This window comes from Vanessa cardui, chromosome 23, assembly GCF_905220365.1.
Source record: "Vanessa cardui chromosome 23, ilVanCard2.1, whole genome shotgun sequence".
NCBI classification, from domain to species: Eukaryota; Metazoa; Arthropoda; class Insecta; order Lepidoptera; family Nymphalidae; genus Vanessa; species Vanessa cardui.
The window spans coordinates 669750-693795 of record NC_061145.1 but is presented as its reverse complement, the minus strand read 5'-3'; the positions used below and the strand labels follow the sequence as shown (position 1 = coordinate 693795).

The following is a 24046-nucleotide window of genomic DNA, read 5'->3' as shown; positions in this document are numbered from 1 at the left end:
AAATTATTATAATGTATTAACTTACTACTGCGTGTGTTACAATGATATTATGAATGTGTAAATTTTATAATTGAAATTGGTTTATGGATTGAGCCGAAATATATTGGGGAAAATTAAGTGTTATATATGGTACAGCTTTGGTACCTAATTTTAACAATACCACATTGCATCACGCGGATCTGCACCGTTTTCATAAAATTAAGAGTGTTTCTTAATAAAATTAGACAATAATTCAGGAACGGAGCATTTTTTTAAGACAGTTATTGTACAGGAATAAACATCACCCCTGCCTCCTTTCCCGAAATCCATGATAATTCCTCTCATGCAACAAAAATTAAAATCGTTAGCAAAATATCCAAATAAATATCAAAATATTATAAATATCAATTAAGTGAACCTACCACTTGTTTGGAAAATATATTCTACCGAGAAGAAGCGGCAAGAAACTCAGTAGTATCTTTTTTTCAACATTTAAAAAATACGAAGTCATTTTAGTTAATACAATTATTTAAATTAAAATATCCTGCTTGGAAGTCAACAGTTATTAACTCCAACTCTATTTATGTTGATATACAGTATCGTTGTTAGTTGTAATGGGATGTCATGTTTAACGTTAATTCAAAAATGCACAGTACCAAGATGTATATAGAGATACATAAGACTATTTGAACGGTAACGATTGTCTTTTGAAATGAAACAAATAAATTTTGCAACATATCATATATTTGTACATAACATTTATATTTTCGACACATAATATAGATACATTGTTCGCCTATCGAACAATTACAATGAAACATCGAACACACCGACAAATTAATTTGAGGAACGTTGAGATCTTTGATTATCGTGTCTTAAAATACAAATACTTTTTTATTTATAATAAATATTACATGAATATTGTTTAAAGAAAACGATGAAACTGTAAAGTAATAAATAATAATAAAAAATATGAGATAACATCACATACATTACGCTGATTCCTATGTAAGTAGCTGAAGCACTTGTGTTATGGAAATCAGAAATAACGACGGTACCACACACACAAACCCAAGACAACATAGAAAACTTATGGTAATCTACATCGACTCGGCCGGGAATCGAACCCGGGACCTCAGAGTGGCGTACCCATGAAAACCGGTGTACACACCACTCGACCATGGAGGTCGTCGACTAGGGAGGTCGTCGTCGAGGTATAGTAAGACACAACTTAGATGTAGCATCGACAAATTCGATAAAACAGACTACTGCCGATTTATATAACCAATAGAAATATCTCCCCATCCGAATCGATCGATCGAAGTTCAATCCGAGATAGCAAGTGCTTGTAAATCGACTTGTCAAATTGACGAATATGTTAGATCGTATGACATTACAAGTTATTACGTTTGTGTAAAGATTATGTTGACATAAGAAATAAATATTGATAATGTGAGGGAGCGCACTTAATTCGGATGTGATCGGTTTTACGAATTTTGCCGATGCTACATCTAAGTTGTATCGTACTATACCTTGTTAATGGCAGCTTTTATTTTGCATTATGTATTACATAACTTTTGATTTAATAACATTTTAACGAAAACAAATGAATTGAAAAACTGTCACGATTTGATTTCTAAAAACAATTAGTGAATTTCGTACCCTAATTAATTACAATTAGGGTTATAAAATGTATTTCAATAAGATAGACCAAAAGGAAATTTTGTGTTTTTTCTTTTACTTATTCATATAAAAGTCGTAATTAGCTATACTTAGATTGGAACGATGCTTTTTGAATACGTTTTTTTATCGCAAATGAGGTAGGTAAAGCCTTATTTACACTTCAATTAGTAACTTTACTAAATATTCAATTACGGTTGCTTAAAAATTAACCATAAATTTTACTAATTGTTTTTATAAAAGAAACATTCCGTATTTTTTACACATATATTTCACCATTTACACACACTTGCACTAATTAAAATGTAAATAAGTCATGAGAGTACGTATTTAAGAAAAAAATATAAGAGTTAGTATAGACACATATTTAAGGAAGGTTTTTTTAATACAATCTTATTTTAACTATATATATCTTATAGTTAAAGTTGCGTGTTGTTATAAATAACATCATGTAAGCTCTGGTCATTTACTTGGTATTCAGGTACATAAGAAAAATATATATTTTAGTAATTTCATAAAGAATAACCTTTTTGGTTAATTTATTTATTTTAACTTCAAAATTGATTGATTAACATGTATCACGTATTATATTATAAAATGATCTTTGGCGTTATATAAATTATAATAAAATTATAACCTTATTAATAATCTCAAATGATGGTAACATAGTTTAAATATATAATGTGAGAATTTGAATTTGAATTTCAAGCTCTTTACCTCAACATATATTTTATAATTACATACAATCAATACATGTTATCATCGTAGGTACATTCTTTACAATTTAAATTATTTATTTTAGAACAGTCTTTTCAAAAAATCAATAGCGTTATGAACGTTATAAACACACGATTACATTACTTAAATATATCTTAAAGTGAGTGACTAGAATTACTGGTAAATAATCAGATAGTTATAATATAAGTGTAAAATGAAAACAAGTATTGATACTTTGTACATAATTGTTACTAATATAAGATAAACATAACGGTAACATAAAATATATATATCTATAAATATATTACACAGACTCAGTACAAGGCTTCGTACTTGAGCCTACATAAACTAAAAAAAGAAACATGTATATAAATAAAAACAAGAGATATTAAATAATTAATTAAACTACAGCGATTATTACGTATATTTTATTTTATACTATGTTTATATATTTTTAAACATATTGACATTCTAGCGATTTTATAAAATACCTTCTCCTATATTTTTATATATGCCAAATAAAAATATCCTACGGTCAGTGTCATTGATGAAATTCAAGCAAAGTATAATAAGATAATAATAGGGAATATGCAAATATAATATTTATGAAAATCTTGCTAGTAAATTGTAAAAAAAAATAAAAAAGGGCCAATGCAAGGTTTACCTATATTTGATAGAATTTTGTTTTTTTTTTTTTTAACAATAATAACGAAATAAAGTAACGTGAAACGGAACTGCGTGATTGTTTATTAGTAAACCGACAATATACTCGATCTAAATAAATAGTGAATCAAGATTCTAACTTTTGAATTCACGAAGGCAGATTACGAATTACCGAATTGCAGTATATGATTGATATCGTTTGAATACCTTTTATTCAACGCCTTGCAGTAAAAACTTTGTAAAATACCATTTCATTTAAGTATTGTATCAGTAGAAAATACTTAACCTTCTATTTAAATCGAATGATGATATCGAATTGCGATAATGATTTACAAGACAAGTCAGTGTAGTTGATCCAGAGATATATCTAGTCTGTTCACACACTTCCAATTTGCACTTAACTTTTCCGTAGATTTTTTTTATTAATTGAGGTTATCGTTGGACATAGGCCTCCCCCAGAGCACGCCATGTTGTTCGGTCCTCTGCGTCCCTTATCCTGCTTTTGGAGGAGGGCTATGTTCAGCAGTGGACAGCAGTGGGCTGATGAATGAATGAATGAATCGGTGGACAGGTAAATATGCCCATTGACAGTTTTAAGAAATATATACATCCCTTATATCGCCAATCCCTTATAAGACCAATCTTGACAATTAATATTATGTTCCAACAACAATACTAACTATTGTTGTTGGGCGGTCGAACATGTGATGGGTATATAGTACAAATCCCTGCTTGCAAAAATACATATGGTAAAAAAAATGTTTTCTTCTGCGAGACCTAGTAAGACTGTCGCAGCACAGCGGCCATATTACGTTTATATTTACATTAAAATCACATATATCCTATTCATTGACGATTAAAAATGTAATTATATTACAACATATATTTTTACACACATCTAAATAGAATATTTTAAAGAGTCTTTTATTTTTTTTTAAATATAAATAACGTTAAACGCATGCGACGGTCGCTTGGAATTGTGCGTTTTGCCGTCGCATTACTGGACGTCACCTGAAAAAAAGCACAAATGTCATATTACAGCTATAGAATAAAATCTGGGTAAGTACAAGTACATAATTTTCATTTCAAATACAAAACGACTCAAGTGATAACTTAAAATAATATCAGTTCAACTATTTAATACTGAAATTTTTAGCCAAGCAGCCCCCGGCCGTTACGCGTTACGTAACGATGTGGTTTATCCTATAAGAAGTTACCACTGTAAAAGTATTTCATAACAAGAATGAGCTGATATTAGCATATTTGATTTTATTAATTATATTTATGATCTATTTTAGAAAATAACGTTACATGTGTTATCGTTAAATATAACTTACCTATCGTTATTTGTGTTATGTATAGAGCTTTCCTCTTCTAGCGAGTGCGAATGTGAATGCGAGTGAGGGGGTCGGCGACGTGTGACGTCATCAGCCCCTGATTCCCTTCGAGAAGTGTCGCCAGCGCAGAAGCATTTGCATATAATTCGCTTGAAAGCAAACCTAGAAAAAAATTATTACATAAAAGCCATATTTTATACTGTTAGAAGATAGCCCATAGGAAAGGGGCGTGGCTAGCGATCACGCCACCAAGTCATGCCAGATGTCAAGATGGGGAACACTCGCGGTGTGGTGGACACATTTTTGCTCGGACGGTCGGAGCGTGTGGACAAAGTTTACTTGTTAAATTCATTTAATTGTTTAATATTTAAATATAATTAAATTAATATTTTTGTAATATCTGAGAATATAATTTTGTGTTCGTTTTGTATTTTTTTTAAATAATTTCACTTCTGGTCGATAATATCAGAAGTGGGATAGTGCCTGATTGCCTACCCGCTTTTGGTAAACCTGACCTACACTAGAGTTAACTTTGTTGTTTATATGTTTAGATTACTTTTATTTTACTTTAATTTGTGTTTAAATTTTGGCTAATTAATAAGAAAACAAAAATGTCTGAGCATTAATCTCGTTCTCGGAAACGTAAACGTGAGTCGACTAAGGATGTACTAGATACGATCCTTGCAAGATTAAACGCGCTTGAAGATCGTTTTGTTCCACCGCCACCGTCGTCCGAGCTATTATTACAGGTTCCATCAACGTCTTTGGGGTACACATCGCAGCCACCGCAAATTCTACCCACACTAACGAGCGATGTGAACACCGACGATACGCGGGATGACGACTCGACCGCGGGTCAGCAACCGGCTTCGGTGTCACGAGGCAGCATATCCACAGGCGAGGACACAGCTGGCAGAATCGCGGAGGCCATCAATTCGTTAGTTAAAGTAAGGTCTCATAATTATTTTATTTCTAACTTTGACCCATATGTTCACAATATCGACGCTTGGTGCGAGGAAGTAGATAGGGCTAAAGAGATTAACGGTTGGGACGACAATGAGTGTTTATCGCGAATCGGAAATTGTTTAAAAGGGGAAGCACGTTTATGGCTTAATGAGTGGTCCAGTGAAGATCGTTCATGGACAAACTTTAAACGCGAATTTAAAGCATTGTGCCCGCGAGCCGTCGATGTTGCGAACATTCTCTACGAAGTGATGACCAAGGATTCCAAAAGCTATGCCTCTTATGCCGAATATGCTAGACGCTCGTTGTTAAGATTGGGATTGGTCAAAGGGTTGTCCGATGTGTTAATTGTTGCCATTATTTTGCGAGGTATTTCCGATCCACTAAGGCTAAATTACAACCGAATGACTTGGTGCAATTTATGTCAATATACGTAAAGCCGAAAAATGATTTTCGTTCTACACGCGATGTTTCTCGTGTGCCGCATGTTAGTACTAATTCTATGAGTCGTAACAACGGGAACAAGAGAGGCTTTAATAATTTAATTTGTCATTTTTGTGGTAAAGTCGGACACAAACGTGCAGATTGTATTAGCGCAAAAAGGACGCGTCCAGTTAACCATTTAGAGTCGCCTAAAACCGAGTCAGTTCCTATGAAAATATGTACCTTTTGTAAAAAGAGCGGTCATTTAGTTAACGATTGTTTCGTAAAACAGCGTTCCGAATCCACTAATCTTTAATCAACGTAATGTTAATTTTTGTACGAAACCAGATAGTGGTATATTAAAATCTAACACTGATATTACAAGCGCAGTAATTAACGGTGTGCCGACAGATATATTAATTGATAGTGGTTCTTGTATTTCTCTTATTTCTAATTCAATATTAAAGCATTTTAATGTTAGCCACAAACTAACTTATCGCGCTTTACGAGGTATAGGAAGTCAGCTTGTCGAGTGTACTTCGTTTGTAACATTAATTGTTGAACTACCTCACATATCTATCGAAGCTGATTTCTATGTAGTACCGCATCGTTGTATTAGTACTCCGGTTATTATTGGTACTGATATATTAAATCGCGAGGGCATCACATATTTTCGACAAAACGGAGTCCAACTTTTGACACATTCAATTACGCCTATGCACGTAAACAATATTTTTGACGTTAATAATGTTAACACACCTCTTAAAGGTGAAGAAAAAGAACAGCTCGGTTATCAATAATATCTAATAAATATCTAATGCGCCGGTAGTTTATCAAAGGATTATTTCAAAAACACTAAAGCGTTTCATAGATTCGGAACAGGTTCTAGTATACATAGACGATGTCCTTTTGTTATCGAACTCGGTATCTGAAGGGTTAATTTTATTAAAACAAGTTTTAGAAACGCTGACATCTTCCGCGTTTTCTATTAATTTGAAAAAAATGCACCTTCCTCAGTAGTGAAATCGAATATCTCGGTAGGGTGATTAAAAATGGTCAGGTTAGGCCGAGTATGCGTAAAATACAAGTGCTGATAAATTCGCCTAAGCCACGTATCATCAAACAAATTCGCCAGTTTCTCGGTCTTGCTAGCTATTTTAGAAGGTACATTCCGAATTACGCTCAGCGAACAGCTTGTATTGCGCGTCTAACTAAAAATAATGTGTCCTTTGAGTGGGGACCAGAACAAAATAAAGCACGCGAGTTCATAATCGATTGCTTAACAAACGAACCCGTCCTTGCTATTTATGACCCTAAATTACCGACCGAATTGCATACCGACGCCAGCGCAATAGGTTATGGTGCGGTATTAATACAAATACACGCGGGTGGACTCAGGCGCGCGGTCGCGTATTTTAGTAAATCCACTCAAGGTGCGGAATCCAAGTACCATTCGTACGAACTGGAAACCTTGGCTGTAGTGAAGGCCCTTCAAAATTTTAGAAAATACTTGTTAGGAATATCTTTCAAAATTATTACAGACTGTAGCCTACTTCACGTTTTTCACGACGACCAAGACCACATAGGTTACGATAAAACAGTAGAACTCATATTACGGCATTTTTGGTTCCCCGGTTTGCGTGCTTTTGTAAGGAAATATCTAAAGCACTGTATCGTATGTCTTTATCACAAACGGGTACCACGAGCCCCTTACTATAAAAATCAAAGTTGGTCTGATGTTCTGTGGAAAACGCAACTCATAATAAATAGTACTAAACATAGTACCACTAATATGTCACCTCTTCAATTACTTATTGGTAGCGACTCTTCGACACCAGTAATACGCGCCCTTGTCCGAGATGTTGCGATAGATATTGCCAATCCTAACCGTGAGGCAACCATGACGCTACGTAGACAACGTGCCACGTCACTTTTGACGACTAATCAGCAAAAACAAGATGATTACGTGAATAAAGCTCGTAAATCACCGAATGTGTTTAATGTTAACGATTTGGTATTCGTGATTAAAACATCTCAGTCGGAAGGCAAATTAGATTCTTGCATGCGTGGCCCCTACAAGGTCCTTAAACAACTTCCACATCATCGCTACGAGTTGGAGTTGTTAGCTGGCTCGTACGGAAAGCGTACAGAAGCCGCAGCGGAAAATATGGTGGCATGGGCAGGAGAGTGGACTCCCGAGAGGTGCGCAGCATTTTTTGACTGTGAGTTACAATCGCCATTATTTTTTTGGTATATTTGTGCAAATATAATTCTATTTTGTTTACAGAAACGTATAATTTTGAGTGATGGTATCGAGTGTGATTATATACCACGACAGATGGAATGTTCCACTGGAACCACTTCCATATTCACGTTGACATGGAGATGTTTTCTCTGTCACGGCAGATGGATTTACTCATTTGGAGTATTTGCCATATTCACGTTGACATGGAGATGTGTTCTCTGTCACGGCAGATGGACTTACTCATTTGGAGTATTTGCCATATTCACGTTGACATGGAGATGTTTTCTCTGTCACGGCAGATGAACTTACTCATTTGGAGTATTTGCCATATTCACGTTGACATTGAGAGGTTTTCTCTGTCACGGCAGATGACCTACTCATTGGAGTTTGTGTCATATTCACGTTGACATGGAGATGTAATCTCTGTCACGGCAGGGCAGTTAGCTCGGATGGAGCGCTGTCATGGTATACTAGTCACTACCATTATATGCGTAATTTGGTCAATTGACATGTGTGTGCAAATGGGGGCCCTCGATAGATCGATATGTATGCATGAAGTTAATCGCTTGAATGCTTTATGAGAGATGTTTGAGTGCAATGTTATGAAGTATGAACATTTTTATATGAAAGGAGTGGTTATTAAGGAATTTAAAAGATAAATTCTAATATTTATTTGTTTTATTCTTAGCGGAATTAGATGACTTGTTGCACGAAGCGTCGTCAGAAGGTCAGCCAGGGCCAAGCTGCGAGCGTACCAGGGTTGCGGACGTGGACGCCCGCCCGTCAGGAGAGGCCGTGTTAGAAGATAGCCCATAGGAAAGGGGCGTGGCTAGCGATCACGCCACCAAGTCATGCCAGATGTCAAGATGGGGAACACTCGCGGTGTGGTGGACACATTTTTGCTCGGACGGTCGGAGCGTGTGGACAAAGTTTACTTGTTAAATTCATTTAATTGTTTAATATTTAAATATAATTAAATTAATATTTTTGTAATATCTGAGAATATAATTTTGTGTTCGTTTTGTATTTTTTTTAAATAATTTCACTTCTGGTCGATAATAATACATAAAACAACAACAAAATCCTGTAAATTTCTCACTGCTGGGCTAACGCCTCCTCTTCCTTTGAGAAGGTTTTTGGAACAGATTCCACCACGCTGTTCTATTGCGGGTGGGTGGAATACACGTGTGGCAGAATTTCCATGAAATTAGACACATGCAGGTTATCCTCAATATTTTCCTTCACCGCCGAGCACGAGATGAATTATAAACACAAATTAAGCACATTAATATTCACTGGTGCTTTCGTTCCTGGTAATTTCTTTTATAGACGTGATGAAAATTGTATACCTGAAGTCCTTTGAGAACAGGGCGTATATCAGCGGATTTATAGCTGAATTGCAGTATCCAAGCCAAAACAGTACAGAAAAGACGATCGGTGTAACGCAGTCACCACAGAATGCCCTCACGACATACACGCTGAAAAAAGGCAGCCAGCAGAAGACAAAGCCGCCGACTATGATCCCCAGGGTCTTCGCTGCTTTGGTTTCCATTCGGAAACGTTTTACCTGTTAATTAAAATTATTAATTTGGTACATTATACAGTTCTTGTAACAGGCGTGTAGCAAATAGACCACGATATTGTTAATGATCACTAATGCTAACGTTACAGGATATTAGCGATGCAATAATTATTACCCATTCATTTACTGCGTTGGTTAGAGTATTACTTGAAAAATAGATTACAACAAGTAGTTATAAACGGTTTCAAGTCTAAACCATTTGTAGCGCATTCTGGTGTTAGGCAAGGTTCCCATCTCGGTCCCATATTATTTTTATTTTTTATAAACGATATCGAGAACTACATTTGTCATAGTGAATACTCAATTTTCGCTGACGATTTAAAGTTATACAGGCCAATTAAAACTATTCACGATGCAGAACTTTTGCAACGCGATTTAAATTCCGTACAACAGTGGTGCTATAAGAATAAAATGATACTTAATGTAAATAAATGTCAGTATATCAGATTCACTAAAAACAGAAACATCATTTCATGTAACTATACTATTAAAAATAATGAATTCGCGGAAGTTGAAGAGGTCCGAGATTTGGGCGTAGTTATTGACAAAAAATTACAGTTCAGTAATCATATAAACAAAATTTTAGAAAAATCCTTGAAACTCGTTGGTTTTATTAAAAGAACATGTCATGACTTTAAATATATTCAAGCAATTATAACGTTGTATCGTTCCCTGATTCGTAGTGTTTTAGAATATGCGTCACCAGTTTGGAGTCCAAGTTACAAAATTTATAAAAGTCGCCTTGAAAAAATTCAACAGGGTTTTACAAGATTTTTAGCATATAAAGACAGGCGCTGTCCATATCGAGCAGACTATGTGACACGTTTAAAATACTTTAAGCTAGATACATTGGAGAAACGACAGTCTCTGAACGATTTAATGTTTTTACACAAGCTCATTCACAACTCCATAGACTCTCCAAGGCTACTTTCTCAAATAAATTTATATGTTCCGAAAACCATTCCTCGATATCCAATTAAAAGCACCTTCGCCATTCCTAGATATCGCACAAATGTTGGAAAATTTTCGCCATTAATTCGTTGTATGAGATCTTACAAAGAACTTGACTCCCATGTCATCGACATATACGAGCTAAGTAGTGATAGTTTTAAGAAAAATTTAAATACCGTTTTAGTTAGTAATTAATATTTAAAAATATTAGTGTTATTGGTAAGTCAAATAATTATAATATCCTTTTTGTTATCAAAGATTGTTTGTTATCCTATTGTATTGATATTTTTTTTTTGTTTAAAATTTATTCTCACAGATTTTATTAAATGTTTGAGTGTAGTGTTTAGTTACCTTTGTTAACATGTAAGTTGTAAAATGTAAAATGTAAATACCTGTAATGGTGTATCACACTGTACAAGTTTCCTTTTGTTGTTTTTCCTAAATATGATTTGTGAATATGCCGATGGTATTTCTAAAGCAATAAATAAATAAATAAATAAATTCAGCAATGGCCTATCAATGTCTATACGTATAATAAAATTCGAGTTTCTATTTGTAATATTAAAAAAAAAATGATTTTTACTACATGCACTAAAATAACAGTTTGTTTCCGCTAATCTTTGGAACGGCTGCACCGATAAGGAGTAGCTTAGTACCGAGTAACGCACGAAGTCGTGGGCACAGCTAGATAGGAAAATATATGTTTAGTGGTGAATTAAATGATAAAAGCTGATACTCTTATTCACCTAGATGTGCTCTCAAATTCATATCATATAGTCAATAAGATATACCTATACGAATACTTAATGCGAAAGCAAAAATATAAAAATTACAAGTTATGCGTTATATAATTATTCTCCAATTCATTAAATTATCCGATCTTGTCTTTAATATTTTCAACTTTTTATACGGGCAACATTGTTTGTAGCATAGCGTAACGATTATTATCAAAGATACATAAATCAAAACTATGGAAAACATATTATAAGGATGATCCCTACCATAACCAGTCCACCTGTTACAAACTATAAAACGTGCAAAATTCTATGACTAGGATTACTTCCTAGCGCTCGCGAGACGACAGCCTAGCTGTCGTCTCGCTGTCGGCACGTGAGCTAATTGTTTCACATTGTGTTTATTGTCATTTTATTAGTGTAAAAAAGATTATTGCTAATTTTTCTATTTGAATAAATAATTACAAATTAAGAGTGATTTGTAAGGTAGATTGTTTTTTTTTTTAATAAATTATCACTTCTGATTCTTATAATATTCTATATTTCGCTTAATCCATAAATTTCTTAGGATAAATCCTAAATGTCTTCCAATAATTCTTCTATAAAAGTTACCTGCGCTTTTATATTCCTCTTGCCCATTCTTCTTGTTCTTGGTTTATCATCGTATTCGTCATAGAGTGGAGCTGGTGACAGGTGGTGTGAAGGTCTGACTCTCAGTCGACTCTCGGTCAACTCCCTCCCATCTCTCTCATAATGGACCGCGTATAGGGAAGGGCTTGGGGATCGACTCGGTGACCTGGAGTTCTCATGAGCTGGGCAGATCTGTTCGGTTGATGGATAAGATACTGATATTTTGACCTTTTCGTGTGCCCGCCTTGCACTGGAATGCCTGCAATGCATAATTGAATAACTGCAAAGAATTTATTAAAATAACAGATGCATTTGATTTTAGTACTATCAATAAGCAAGTGTGGCTCTTTTAAATCAAAAAAAGATTTTTGACTCTAATCAAGTTTCATTCCAGATATTTTTACTCCCAAATATTATTGGTATATCACCAACTGAATGTTAAATAAGTCAAAACTGTAGTATCCTAATTATTATTTATATATTTTTTGATATAAAGAATTATCTTAACTTTGCCGTTTCGTAAATTAAAATCGTTTATAAAAATACATTGGTAAAAAAGACATATTCGATACAAGATTTTGTAGATGATAAAAAAGCTTGGTATTAATACCAGTTAACTTCCAGACAGGATACAATACATACATATATAATTGTATTTAACTAATATGATTGAATTTTTAAATGTTGAAAAAGAGTAACCACTGACTTTCTTGCCGGTTGTTCTCGGTATAATCTACTTTCCGAACCGGTGGTAGCTTCACTTAATTGTTAATTGACGATTCAAAAGTGCTTGATAAAGCCCACTTGAATAAAGTTTATTTGATTTTGATTTTATCTTATTTCAATCTCCTCTAGGCCTTTTTTCAAAATCCTTTATCTCTTGTAATTATTTAGATAACAATATTTCATTATAGTTTTATTTTTTTCACGAGAGTCACTTTCATAATATACATTAAAGACTCGAAACATTTTAGTCTTATCACAAAAAAGTATATTTATAATGTTAATTTATTTTTAATTCTAGTTGAAATAGTTTCGTTTGGATGAAAGAATATTTTGAGAACACTCGATTCAATATGTTCAAAGTGAATTAAAAAAAATCAATTTGCTCGAAGATTTTAAAGATCAAGTGTTACTTGACCTTTCTGGATTTATTTCTTAGCGAATGCGATAACATTTTTAATCTATATTTCATTGTGGCTAAAGAGCGACGTTTTAAAATTGAAAATTGCAAACGTCAAAACATGAAATGGTCTTAAAATAGATCTCGCTACATCGATTAGTGTGAGTGGTTTTGAAAAGACCTCAACATCTGGTACTCAATTATTTTACTGTCAAACAATAACAGCCTGTACATTTCCCACTGCTGAGCTAATGTCTTATCTCCCTCTGAGGAGAAGTTTTGGAGCATATTCCACCACACTGCTCCAATGCGGGTTGGTGAAAAACAAATGTAGCAGAATTTCTTTGAAATTAGGTACATGCAGGTTTCCTTACGATGTTTTCCTTCACCGTGGAGCACGAGATAAACACACATTAAAGACATGAATATTCAGTACCCGAAATCAGCCAAATTGGCTCTGAAAAAATCACATTAACTACAATTATTTCTTTATGGTTGTCATGGATGATATTACCATGACAATCACAAAAAAAAATTGTTCCTAAAGTCTAAGAGTAGATCACATCAGAATACTTTATCACTTTCAATCATACGATAAAGTTCGTAAGCAAGAAAAGGACGAACTAATTAACTAACCTCCTTAACCTTTCAGGAGACGCACTAAGCGAGGTGCTCGTAGAATGATTAGAGGCCGTGGAGAGAGGTGACCCGTGAGGTCTGGCTGAACCTCTGCCTCTATGAATCCGTAATGTTAGACGATTGTCATCGAATCTGCTACCTAATCCTCTACCTGAAATAAAAAAAATAGTACAGATTTATTGAATTGCACAAACCACAAATTTTTGGCTCCAGTATGGAAAGACCGGTTCGAAAAGATACCTCAAACCTAACCGATTCGAAAATAACCCTCAAAGCTAAGAAGAACTGATTTTAAAAAACATAAAACCCAAATCCGTTGTCTCGTAAAAACCTCTGTCAATTTTATTCTAAATATAAACCTAGACCTAACTAAGATCGCATTTACTGTTTGTAGTAAATGCGATTACACAATTTTGGGCTGCGACTTCACCCGTGAGTGAGTAAGGGGTACTCGCAGACGATCGCAGGCTTGAGGTATCAAAAAATTGCCTTGCTCACTTGCTTCGCCCTTACTTAACCGTGAAAGCTTTACAGACGGGCATATTATATACATTTATTATCTACATAAAATGACAATTCATATTAAAGAAAGAGCTATCAAACGTCTATTTCGTGGTTTTATTAGCAAAAGTTTTCCAAATAAGCTTTGACAATGATATAACCTACTTCAAGTTTTGTGGAACTAATTTCCATATTTCTTACCGTAATATACATAATGTGCTTTATTCGGTTTTATTGTACTATTACTTAGACTTATCATCAGTTGATTTAATTTCTTGTCTTTTACACGAATGTCCCAAAATAATCATTAGAAACAGCAAGGTCAAGAGAACGAACGTTATCTTATCGGGAAATGATTTAAAAGAAAATTTACAAGAATTTCGAAATACATGAAGTTATGAATAAACTTTGACTCAGCTTTCAGTAATAAAATAACTTAGAGCAGAAATAAGGTGTGTCAGAATCAATAATTTTAGCCTAATTAGATATAATGCCAGATCAACATCACATGTATTTTGTTTTACTACACTACTGAGTTCACGTCAAACTGAACATGAAAGCAGAAGTTTGCAAAAAAAAACAATATTCGACAATTCATATTAAATCGTTACAACTTCATATCTCTTACTAAAAAATGTATTTTTACAACTGCCACGTATTTATCTTCAATAGTTTTACCGATTACACAAAAAAGTATATAGTGAAATAATTCCGCTTTGGATGATAGACAAAATTACAGACCAAGGTCCAAGTTTGCATTTGGCAAACAATGATTGTACGAGGTTTGCAAATATCTGCCAATTTAGCAATCGCTCGATAAAACTAAACGAGATCAATATAACGGGTCATCAAAAGGCAGCGACTGCGGTTACTGTACATATATTAATCTGTACCAACCTTTTGTAGTCCTAAATCCCTGATTAATGGCCTTGGTCGTTCGTACAGCGGCTTTGTATATCCTCCAGTAGAAGAACAGCATGACAAACATGGGGATGTAAAATGAGCCGAGTGCTGAGTACACGACGTAACCAGCATCGTTTGTTAGTTCGCACGTCCACGGGCAGGGAGGGTTGAGCGTCCAGTCTTCCTTGGCGTCTGCTTCTTCAGGCTGTGGGAAAATATCAAGATCTTATTAAATTGGTTTGCATATCAAAAGCAAATCATTTTCATTTCATTTGCAAAACCATACTCATATTTTTACAATACCTATACTTTTTATAAGTTAAGAATGTATTTTATTGATTGCATTATCTACAAAACATTAGCTTAATTTAAATGAATATAATTTTCGATTTAAAATCAGTTATTTCGATATATATAAATAAAAAATAATTATCATACATATATTATAAATGGAGTTGGAGTGAATAATTGTTATTGAATAACAATAGAACGGCTGAACAGTTTTGAACAAAATTTACAGAGATAGATTATATTTTGCAAACACACAGTTCTTCTCAGGTCAGGGTGTTAATTTCCGAACCGATGGTAAATTTTTTAACGTTGACTTTGATTTGCATTTAATACTTGTTATTTATAGAGTAAAGCACAGGACGGATACGAGTTATTACATAAATATGATTATATAACATTAGGCTCTGTGCTTCTAAAATAAATCTACGGAAAGAAGACTGTGGGCGGTTACTATGAAGCAATTACGATTTATGATATTGAACTATTTAATAAAAGCTTTCATAAATGGGGGATTATTCGAAGGTTTCTGTATTACGTCATCGCACCAGTTCCACCCACGATTTTACTATTACTATAAACCTGGTTAGTCTAGTCTAGCATTTAAGGTCAGGCCAATAAAAAGTTACTCGTGACCTTTTTACTGTGACATCGTATTGCTGTCTCATCTGATATTTTATGTAATATTCGAGAGAGTATGTTATCCACTTGATATGAAATAGTCACCATCACCCAAAGCTTTATTATATATACTATAGGCTATAGGCTATATTACAAAATGTCTTAGTTGTAACTAAGGTATTGATCTGTTTCTTTTTATATTAAATTATAAAAATATAAAGTAGTTTTTGAGGAATAAGAATAAAAAAATATTGAAATAATTTCGTTTTCGGTCTCGCATTTTTAAATTTGAACCGATAATTAGTGTTTAAATATTGACAAATTGAAATGTTTAGTCGAATATAAATTATTGAAGTAGCATTTTTGACTAATTTTGAAAAAAGTTAAGAAACGTGATAACTCAAAAATCATTCATTTCTGCACCATGCATCACTTCCTAATGGGAATACGTCGAATTACCAATAACCGTGTATATTAGTGATGTTAAAAAATTAAATCGCTCCTTTTTTTATGGTATAGGTTGACGGACGGGCATATGGGCCACCTGATGGTAAGTGGTCACCATTACCCATAGACAATAACGCTGTAAGAAATATTAAGTATACCTTAAATCGTCAATGGGCCACCAACCTTGGGAACTAAGATGTTACGTTCCTTGTGTCTGTAGTTACACTGGCTCACTCACCCTTCAAACCGGAACATAACAATACTGAGTACTGTTATTTGGCGGTAGAATAACCGATGAGTGGGTGGTACCTACCCAGACGGGCTTGAACAAATCCCTACCACCAAGTAAAATTACCTAAGATGTCAACTATCAAAGACAAAACGACTCATTATAGAGAAACACCACCTCTATTTAAGATCAGAAGACTTACACCCTAATGCGAGTTAAAAATACATGTGACATATTTCATTCGCCAAATTCAAAGTCCACGAACACGAGAAGACTTATAAACACAAATTATGTACATGAATATTCAGTACTGTCTAACGGGTTTAACGCTCAATCTTCAGCTGACACGTTCTAACCAATAAGCTAACTCGGAATTTATTTAAATCAAGTTAATTGAGCCTCATAATATTAAATCAGTACTTCTCAACTTGGGAAGGGAAGGTATAAATCTATATTAATATCATAAATGTAAAAGTATCCCTGTCTGTGGCATTTCGCGACCAAAACGCTGAACCTATTTGATGGAATTTGGTATGAAGCAAACTGGATATGACAACCAACACCCTATAATGCGCGCGAAGTCGCGGGTAACTACTTGTATGATATAAAAACGTTTTAGTAGACTGGGAATGTTAGGTCAGTCACGTTTCATTTCTTATTAAAAGTGAGGATTACACTATCAGGTTTAGATATTAAACCTTTTTAAAGTGACCCTTTCGTGGATAATATAGTATTCACCATATAAGTTAAAAATAAATTTATATGTTACATATGATATAATTTTTAGCGTTATTAAATATACCTTTACAAAATAATAGAATTGAATATTTGTGGTTTACTTGGTGGTAGCGCTTTATGCCTGTGCCAGAAGTTTACGTGGATGTATGGTTTCAACAGTCACTTGAAGTAGGAAGGCATCCCGTGGCATCGTGTCGTAATGGTAGAGTGACCATCTTATAGCTTCTAAGGGACTATTAAGAGCATTCGCTACGTCTAGTGATTTTTTTTTGAACACGCTCCGTCGGCCCATAGCCTACGTGGTCCAGGTCTTGGCTAGATACGACTAAAATTCTTATTTAGATTCTGAGGGACATGGCTACACCTCATTAAAGTACTGATTCTCATTCAGCAGCACAAATGGCCTGTACGCCGGAGAAGAATTCCTTCTTGGGCAACAGGATCTTTCTTTCTTCCATGACTTTGGTAAGTTTTCGCAAGAAATAAGATTTTTTTAAGCCTCTTTAGTACAAAGTATATCGATGCAACTGTTTTTAAATAAAATGATTAAATATAATCAATCTAATGTGTTTTAAGTTGGTGCCATCAAAAACTTTTTCATACATTTTAATTAAAACAGAATCAATCTGTTTTATGACGACAGTACATTTAACTAAGTTCCGAAAACTTTTATCTCACCTTTTTATCCTTCCATCCAACCAGCGGTGGGAAACAGATGACAAACGAAAGCACCCATAGCCCAGCAATCAAAACCTTCGCTCTCTTCCTACTCATGATGCTAGGATAGCTGACAGGTCTGGTAACAGCCACGTATCTGTCCAGGGATATAGCGCAGAGGTTGAGGATGGAAGCAGTGCACATCCAGACATCCACAGCCAGCCATACTGAGCACCAAACGTCCCCGAATATCCAGATCTGAAAAGAGAATACAAGAAAAGAAATAATATTAGCCTGTTAATTCCCACTGCTGGGCTAAAAGCCTCCTCTCCTTTTGAGGAGAAGGTTTGGAACATATTCCACCACGCTGTTCCAATGCGGGTTGGTGGATAAATGTAAACGATCATATAATTGAGGAGATTGGAATAGACATGGTGCGCTGACCCCATAGATAAGGTCACAGTCAGGAAAAAGAAGGAATACAGAATGCTCCCTAACTTTCTTCATGAATTTCTTTTTCTTAATGACTATTGAATGAAAATACTTTCTGAAATTTCTTCACCTTTAATCAAACGGACAGACGGTGGCAGTATTATATAATACTTGACTTATAAATGGGATCTAAATGATAAATATTTATTGTTATTAATTAATTATGTAATTATATTTGACACTTAAAATATATTACATCCTACTGATATGATTAATGCAAAAGTTTGTGAGGTTTGATGTATGAATGTTTTTTTACTCTTTCACGAAAAAACTGCTGTACCGATTTGGTTGAATTTTTACAGTAATAAAGGTTATACATTAGAATAACACATAGGCTATAATGTATAATTCACAAATGATCATCTAAGCTCAGACCAAGTTTATGAATATTAAATAACCAAGACTTTTTTATAAATTATTTCATCATTATCATATACGTATAAAACAGGTAGTGTTACTTCGGTTTGAATTTCATTTTAATTAATGACTACGTGTTTGTATGGTAATGGCTTTCAGTCGTGAGAAGAAAGTGCAGAGAAAGCAGAAATGGGAAAAGTCGCGCCTCGATGTTAAATTATCGGTATGCATTAGTGTGAATAACGTTCGCGTATATATGTGTGTGTGCGTGATAAAATAAGACTATATGTGTGAATGCACCGATTTATCGTAGGCGAACCCTTTAATTGTTTGACTTTGTTTGTCTTTGTTGTTTGTAATTGATGCTGTGTGGCTAATCATCACTCAAGTTATTTTTTTATTTTATTTTTTACAAAAATATGAGACAACATCACATACATATAGGGCTTGGTGCAAGCCTGTCTGGGTAGGTACCACCCACTCATCAGTTATTCTACCGCCAAATAACAGTTCTCAGTACTGTTGTGTTCCGGTCTGAAGGATGAGTGAGCCAGTGTTACTATAGGCACAAGGGACATAACATCTTAGTTCCCAAGGTTGGTGGCACATTGACGATGTAAGGAATAGTTAATATTTCTTATAGCATCATTGTCTATGGATGATGGTGACCACTTACCATCAGGTGGCCCCTATGCTCATCCGCCAACCTATACCATAAAAAAAGACATTACTCTGATCCCAATGTAAGTAGCTAAAGCACTTGTGTTATGGAAAATCAGAAGTAACGACGGCACCACAGCCAGACCCAAGACAACATAGAAAACTAATGATAATCTACATCGACTCAGCCGGGAATCGAATCCAGGACCTCAGAGTGGCGTACACATGAAAACCGGTGTCCACCACTCGACCACAGAGGTCGTCGAAACTACTGAGTTACTAACTGACTGCTTCACCCTCAAATCAAATCAAATCAATTTTATTCAAGTAAACTTCACAATGAAGCGTTTTTGAATCGTCAATAATCAAATACTACCACCGTTTCGGAAAGCAGCTTCTAGCGAGAAGAAACGGCAAGAAACTCGCATAGTTGCTCTTTTCAAATAAACACATTTACAATGCTGTTATTGACAGTAATTAGCGTCCTATGATGGAACCCGAGCCTAACTCCAGGCGTTTCTCTCTAAAAAGTACTCTTTTAATGAATAGTATGATTTATTTATTAATTTAGTCTTAATAATATTTTTAAACCTCAACATATAAGTCACCTATAAATACTTACAGAGAAGACAAAGTCTGTTCGTAACAGTCGAACGGTAATAATGATCCCACCAAAAACATTAAATGTAATAAAATGCAAAGCCTCTCGCTGCAGTCTTTCCATCGGAAAAAGTTTTGAGATCTCATAGAAGCCAAGTCCTATTCAAATTATTATGTAGTTATAAATCAACATTTAGTAATTGTATCAATAGTTTTCTTTATATTATAATTATAGTGACTTGGCAATGAGCAAATAATTATTGTGGCTTTTATTTGTGCCAAAAAGGCACAGATTATTTCGCCAATGTCACGTGAGAATAAAATTATTATACTGGTGTAAAGCTTTCGAATGTCAAATTTCAACATCAGAATTATGACCCAAGGACATATATTTAAAGCCACTAAAAACTGCGTTTTTATTTCTGCCCGATTAAGGGTAAACATCAGCAATTCAATACCATTGGTCTATTTAGTAACGTTTAAACGCTTTGAATTCATAAAATTAAAAGAGACTACGTGATAAACACCTAATTTTACACAGGTCAGATTAGTATGAAGATCGATAAATTTTCTTGTACTTTAAATTCCATATTCAAATTAATTATATAAAAGAAAAAAGTAAAGTAACAGCCTGATCAAATTTCTCACTGCTTATCCCTGCTTATCCCAGAATAAGGCATCCTCTTCCATCAAGGAGAGGGTTTGGAAGATATTCCACCACGCTGTTCCAATGCGGGTTGGTGGAATGCACATGTCCCAGAATTTCGAGGAAATTAGACACATGCCGGTTTCCTCACGATGTTTTCCTTCACCGCCGCAGTGACGCTTGCTTGGGTTTGAACCCGCAATCATTGGTTAAGCTGCACGCATTCTAACCACTGGGCCATCTCAGCTCATAATTAATTATATAACAGTGTTAAAACATTTGTAAAAGAAAGTCTTTTTATGATCAATGGTTATTCATACGTTAGTGATATCTTTATTCCAGTTTAAAACAAAATGAAATAATATTTTTCAAAGCAGAAGTTCAAGAACTAATGCAAACAGACGTTAATAAATACTCCAATACGTCTGTAACGGTATTAGCAACGTTCCCGATCTCGAAGTAGTTAACGTAAGATGCAAGAGTAAATACGTAGCTTTCAGCAGATGTAAAGTAATATTATGTTACGCTGTGCTGCACTATATATAGCTGTATTGGAGATGAGCAAACATTCAATCAGGACAAACCCTTACTATGAATTCAAGATATTCGTTTTATTAATTTATTTTATTATTTACACAAGTTTTCATGGATACGCTACTCCAGGGTTCGACTCCGCGTACAAAATGCTCAGTAGTTACCTATGTTGTCTTGGGTTTGAGTGCTTGTGGTACCGTCGTTACTTCTGATTTTCCATAAAACAAGTTCTTTACTAGTAGTTCTTTTCTTCTTTACTTTACTTTAAAGAGTAACTACTGAGTTTCTTGCCGGTTCTTCTCGGTAGAATCTACTTTCCGAACCGGTGGTAGCTTCACTTGGTTGTAAAATGGCGATTCAATATTGCTTGTAAAAGCCTACTTGAATAAAGTTTATTTTGATTTGATTAGCTACTTACATTGTGGTCCGAGTAATGTATGTATTTTGTCCAATATTTATTATATTTATATATATTTATCTACAAAAATATACAAAACCTGAACAATTAGCATACGAGTCTAAGCCAGTTAAACTCAAGTTTAACATAGAATATGGCTTCATTAGTAACAATGAATATATCAACAATTATCAAGTACTAAAACAAAGTATAAAATTGAAATTTTAGCCAAATAGCAATACTTAGTTATATTAGTTGAAAGTGACCCAGTGTAAACTAGTATCAGAGGCATCTTAGCTCAGATTGATTAATATTTCTTAGAGCGCAAAAATTAGGTGGCCAATTTACTCATCAGCTAACTAATATTTAAATAAAACTAATTATAACGGATGAATCGCGTATATTAATTATTTTTAAACATCCCGACGTTTCGAGCACTTTGCAGTGTTCGTGGTCACGGGTAGACTAAGATGACATTTGTCTATTTGAAGAACAAAGGAAATATTATTAACAACTACCGCCAACGATTTCTCAATTGATATCTTGAGTAACGTTCCGGTTCCACGCAGAAGGCACTAACTGTATCTTTAGGTCTTGCAGTCTGTTGGATTTGGGATTTTAAATTTTTAATAAGTGGATCCCAGGTGTTAGAAAGTCTCCAACCATCTTCTCTATTGAAGTTCGGATGTTTTTGAATTTCAATAGCCTCGCGTATCATTCTAGGAATGAATCTGTGTTCTCTAGCGAGGATCTGTGGTTTATCAAATCGGATAAAATGGTTAGGTTTATCCAGAGCATGCTCTGGATAAACCTAACCATTTTATCCGATTTGATAAACCACAGATCCTCGCTAGAGAACACAGATTCATTCCTAGAATGATACGCGAGGCTATTGAAATTCAAAAACATCCGAACTTCAATAGAGAAGATGGTTGGAGACTTTCTAACACCTGGGATCCACTTATTAAAAATTTAAAATCCCAAATCCAACAGACTGCAAGACCTAAAGATACAGTTAGTGCCTTCTGCGTGGAACCGGAACGTTACTCAAGATATCAATTGAGAAATCGTTGGCGGTAGTTGTTAATAATATTTCCTTTGTTCTTCAAATAGACAAATGTCATCTTAGTCTACCCGTGACCACGAACACTGCAAAGTGCTCGAAACGTCGGGATGTTTAAAAATAATTAATATACGCGATTCATCCGTTATAATTAGTTTTATTTAAATGTGTAATAATCGCGAAAATTTAAGACAACATTAAGCTAACTAATATTTCAAAAAAAGAAAATAAAAATGTAAACAGACTCAAATAAGTAACTGAAGGTGATTGGATAAAGATTAAAATAGGAAAGAAATTTTAATTTGGACACAGTAATGTACGTTACACCGTGTGAAACAGTCTTTAAACTTTAGGCAGCAATAAAAATTGTATTGATGGTTTTCTAGCGTCAATGAGAAGTTCCAAAGCCTTTCCACTTCAGCGTAGGAGTGAATCAGATCAAGGATCATAAAGCAAGAAGTTATCAGCAGAACAAACTTAGTGTGGGTGTGAGTGATGTGCGTCACACAATAAAAATAGAAGTCATATTTCACATATAAAATGGTACTTAGGCTATTTTAAAACAGCTCATTTGAGGCACGTGATTTGTTGACGGAACATTATTAATATTTGACGTCAATTTGGTTAACTGTCATGTATAAAACGATTTCTATAATTTGATTTATTGCAGCCTAATCGACAGGAATAGCGTTTATTAACCTTTTGCATTAAAAAATACATGTTCGGATCGATGTTTATTAATTTAAAAGATATAAAAATATATGAATTTGTGTTGAAAAAAGACATTTCAAAAGACATACGTTGTGCTGGACTATTTCTTCAAAACTGATGAATTGAACTTCAAAAAAAAAACACAGTTATGTGGATTGTTTTTTTTAATGCACTTAAATCTTGAAGGAAAGCTCCATGGAATGTATATGAGAAAAAAGAGTTTCGAAACATTTTGTAAATGAAACATTACTTAAAAAAATGTCCTGATATACTTCTCTCTTTATGGCATTTTTTATTTAAACCTGATGGTGGAGTCTGTCTTTCTGATATTTATTTTCCATTTCGCACTATCGGATGTGTCCTCTTTGCGGAAACTTTTTGGCGTTATTTTCGAGATATATATAAGTGCCGATACTCTTCAGGGATATAACATGTCAGTAAAATCAGAAGATTATTGCTATGAATTAAACCAGAACACGACGAGGACGAGTCGAGATGGCCCAGTGGTTAGAACGCGTGCATCTTAACCGATGATT

General features: G+C 34.3%; 1 protein-coding gene across 1 annotated transcript in view; it reads right to left on the bottom strand.

Annotated features, from left to right (window-relative positions):
- Positions 1-3835: 3835 nt before the first annotated feature.
- LOC124539892 (octopamine receptor Oamb) overlaps positions 3836-24046 on the bottom strand; it is a 61196-nt gene continuing 40985 nt past the window's right edge. The window contains exons 3-9 of the mRNA XM_047117252.1: positions 18072-18308; positions 15065-15275; positions 13664-13817; positions 11887-12163; positions 9357-9574; positions 4377-4538; positions 3836-4050 (exon numbers count right to left, since the gene is read on the bottom strand). Coding sequence (XP_046973208.1) covers positions 4047-4050; positions 4377-4538; positions 9357-9574; positions 11887-12163; positions 13664-13817; positions 15065-15275; positions 18072-18308 — 1263 coding nt within the window. The 3' untranslated portion in view covers positions 3836-4046. The remainder of the gene's footprint in view (positions 4051-4376; positions 4539-9356; positions 9575-11886; positions 12164-13663; positions 13818-15064; positions 15276-18071; positions 18309-24046) is intronic.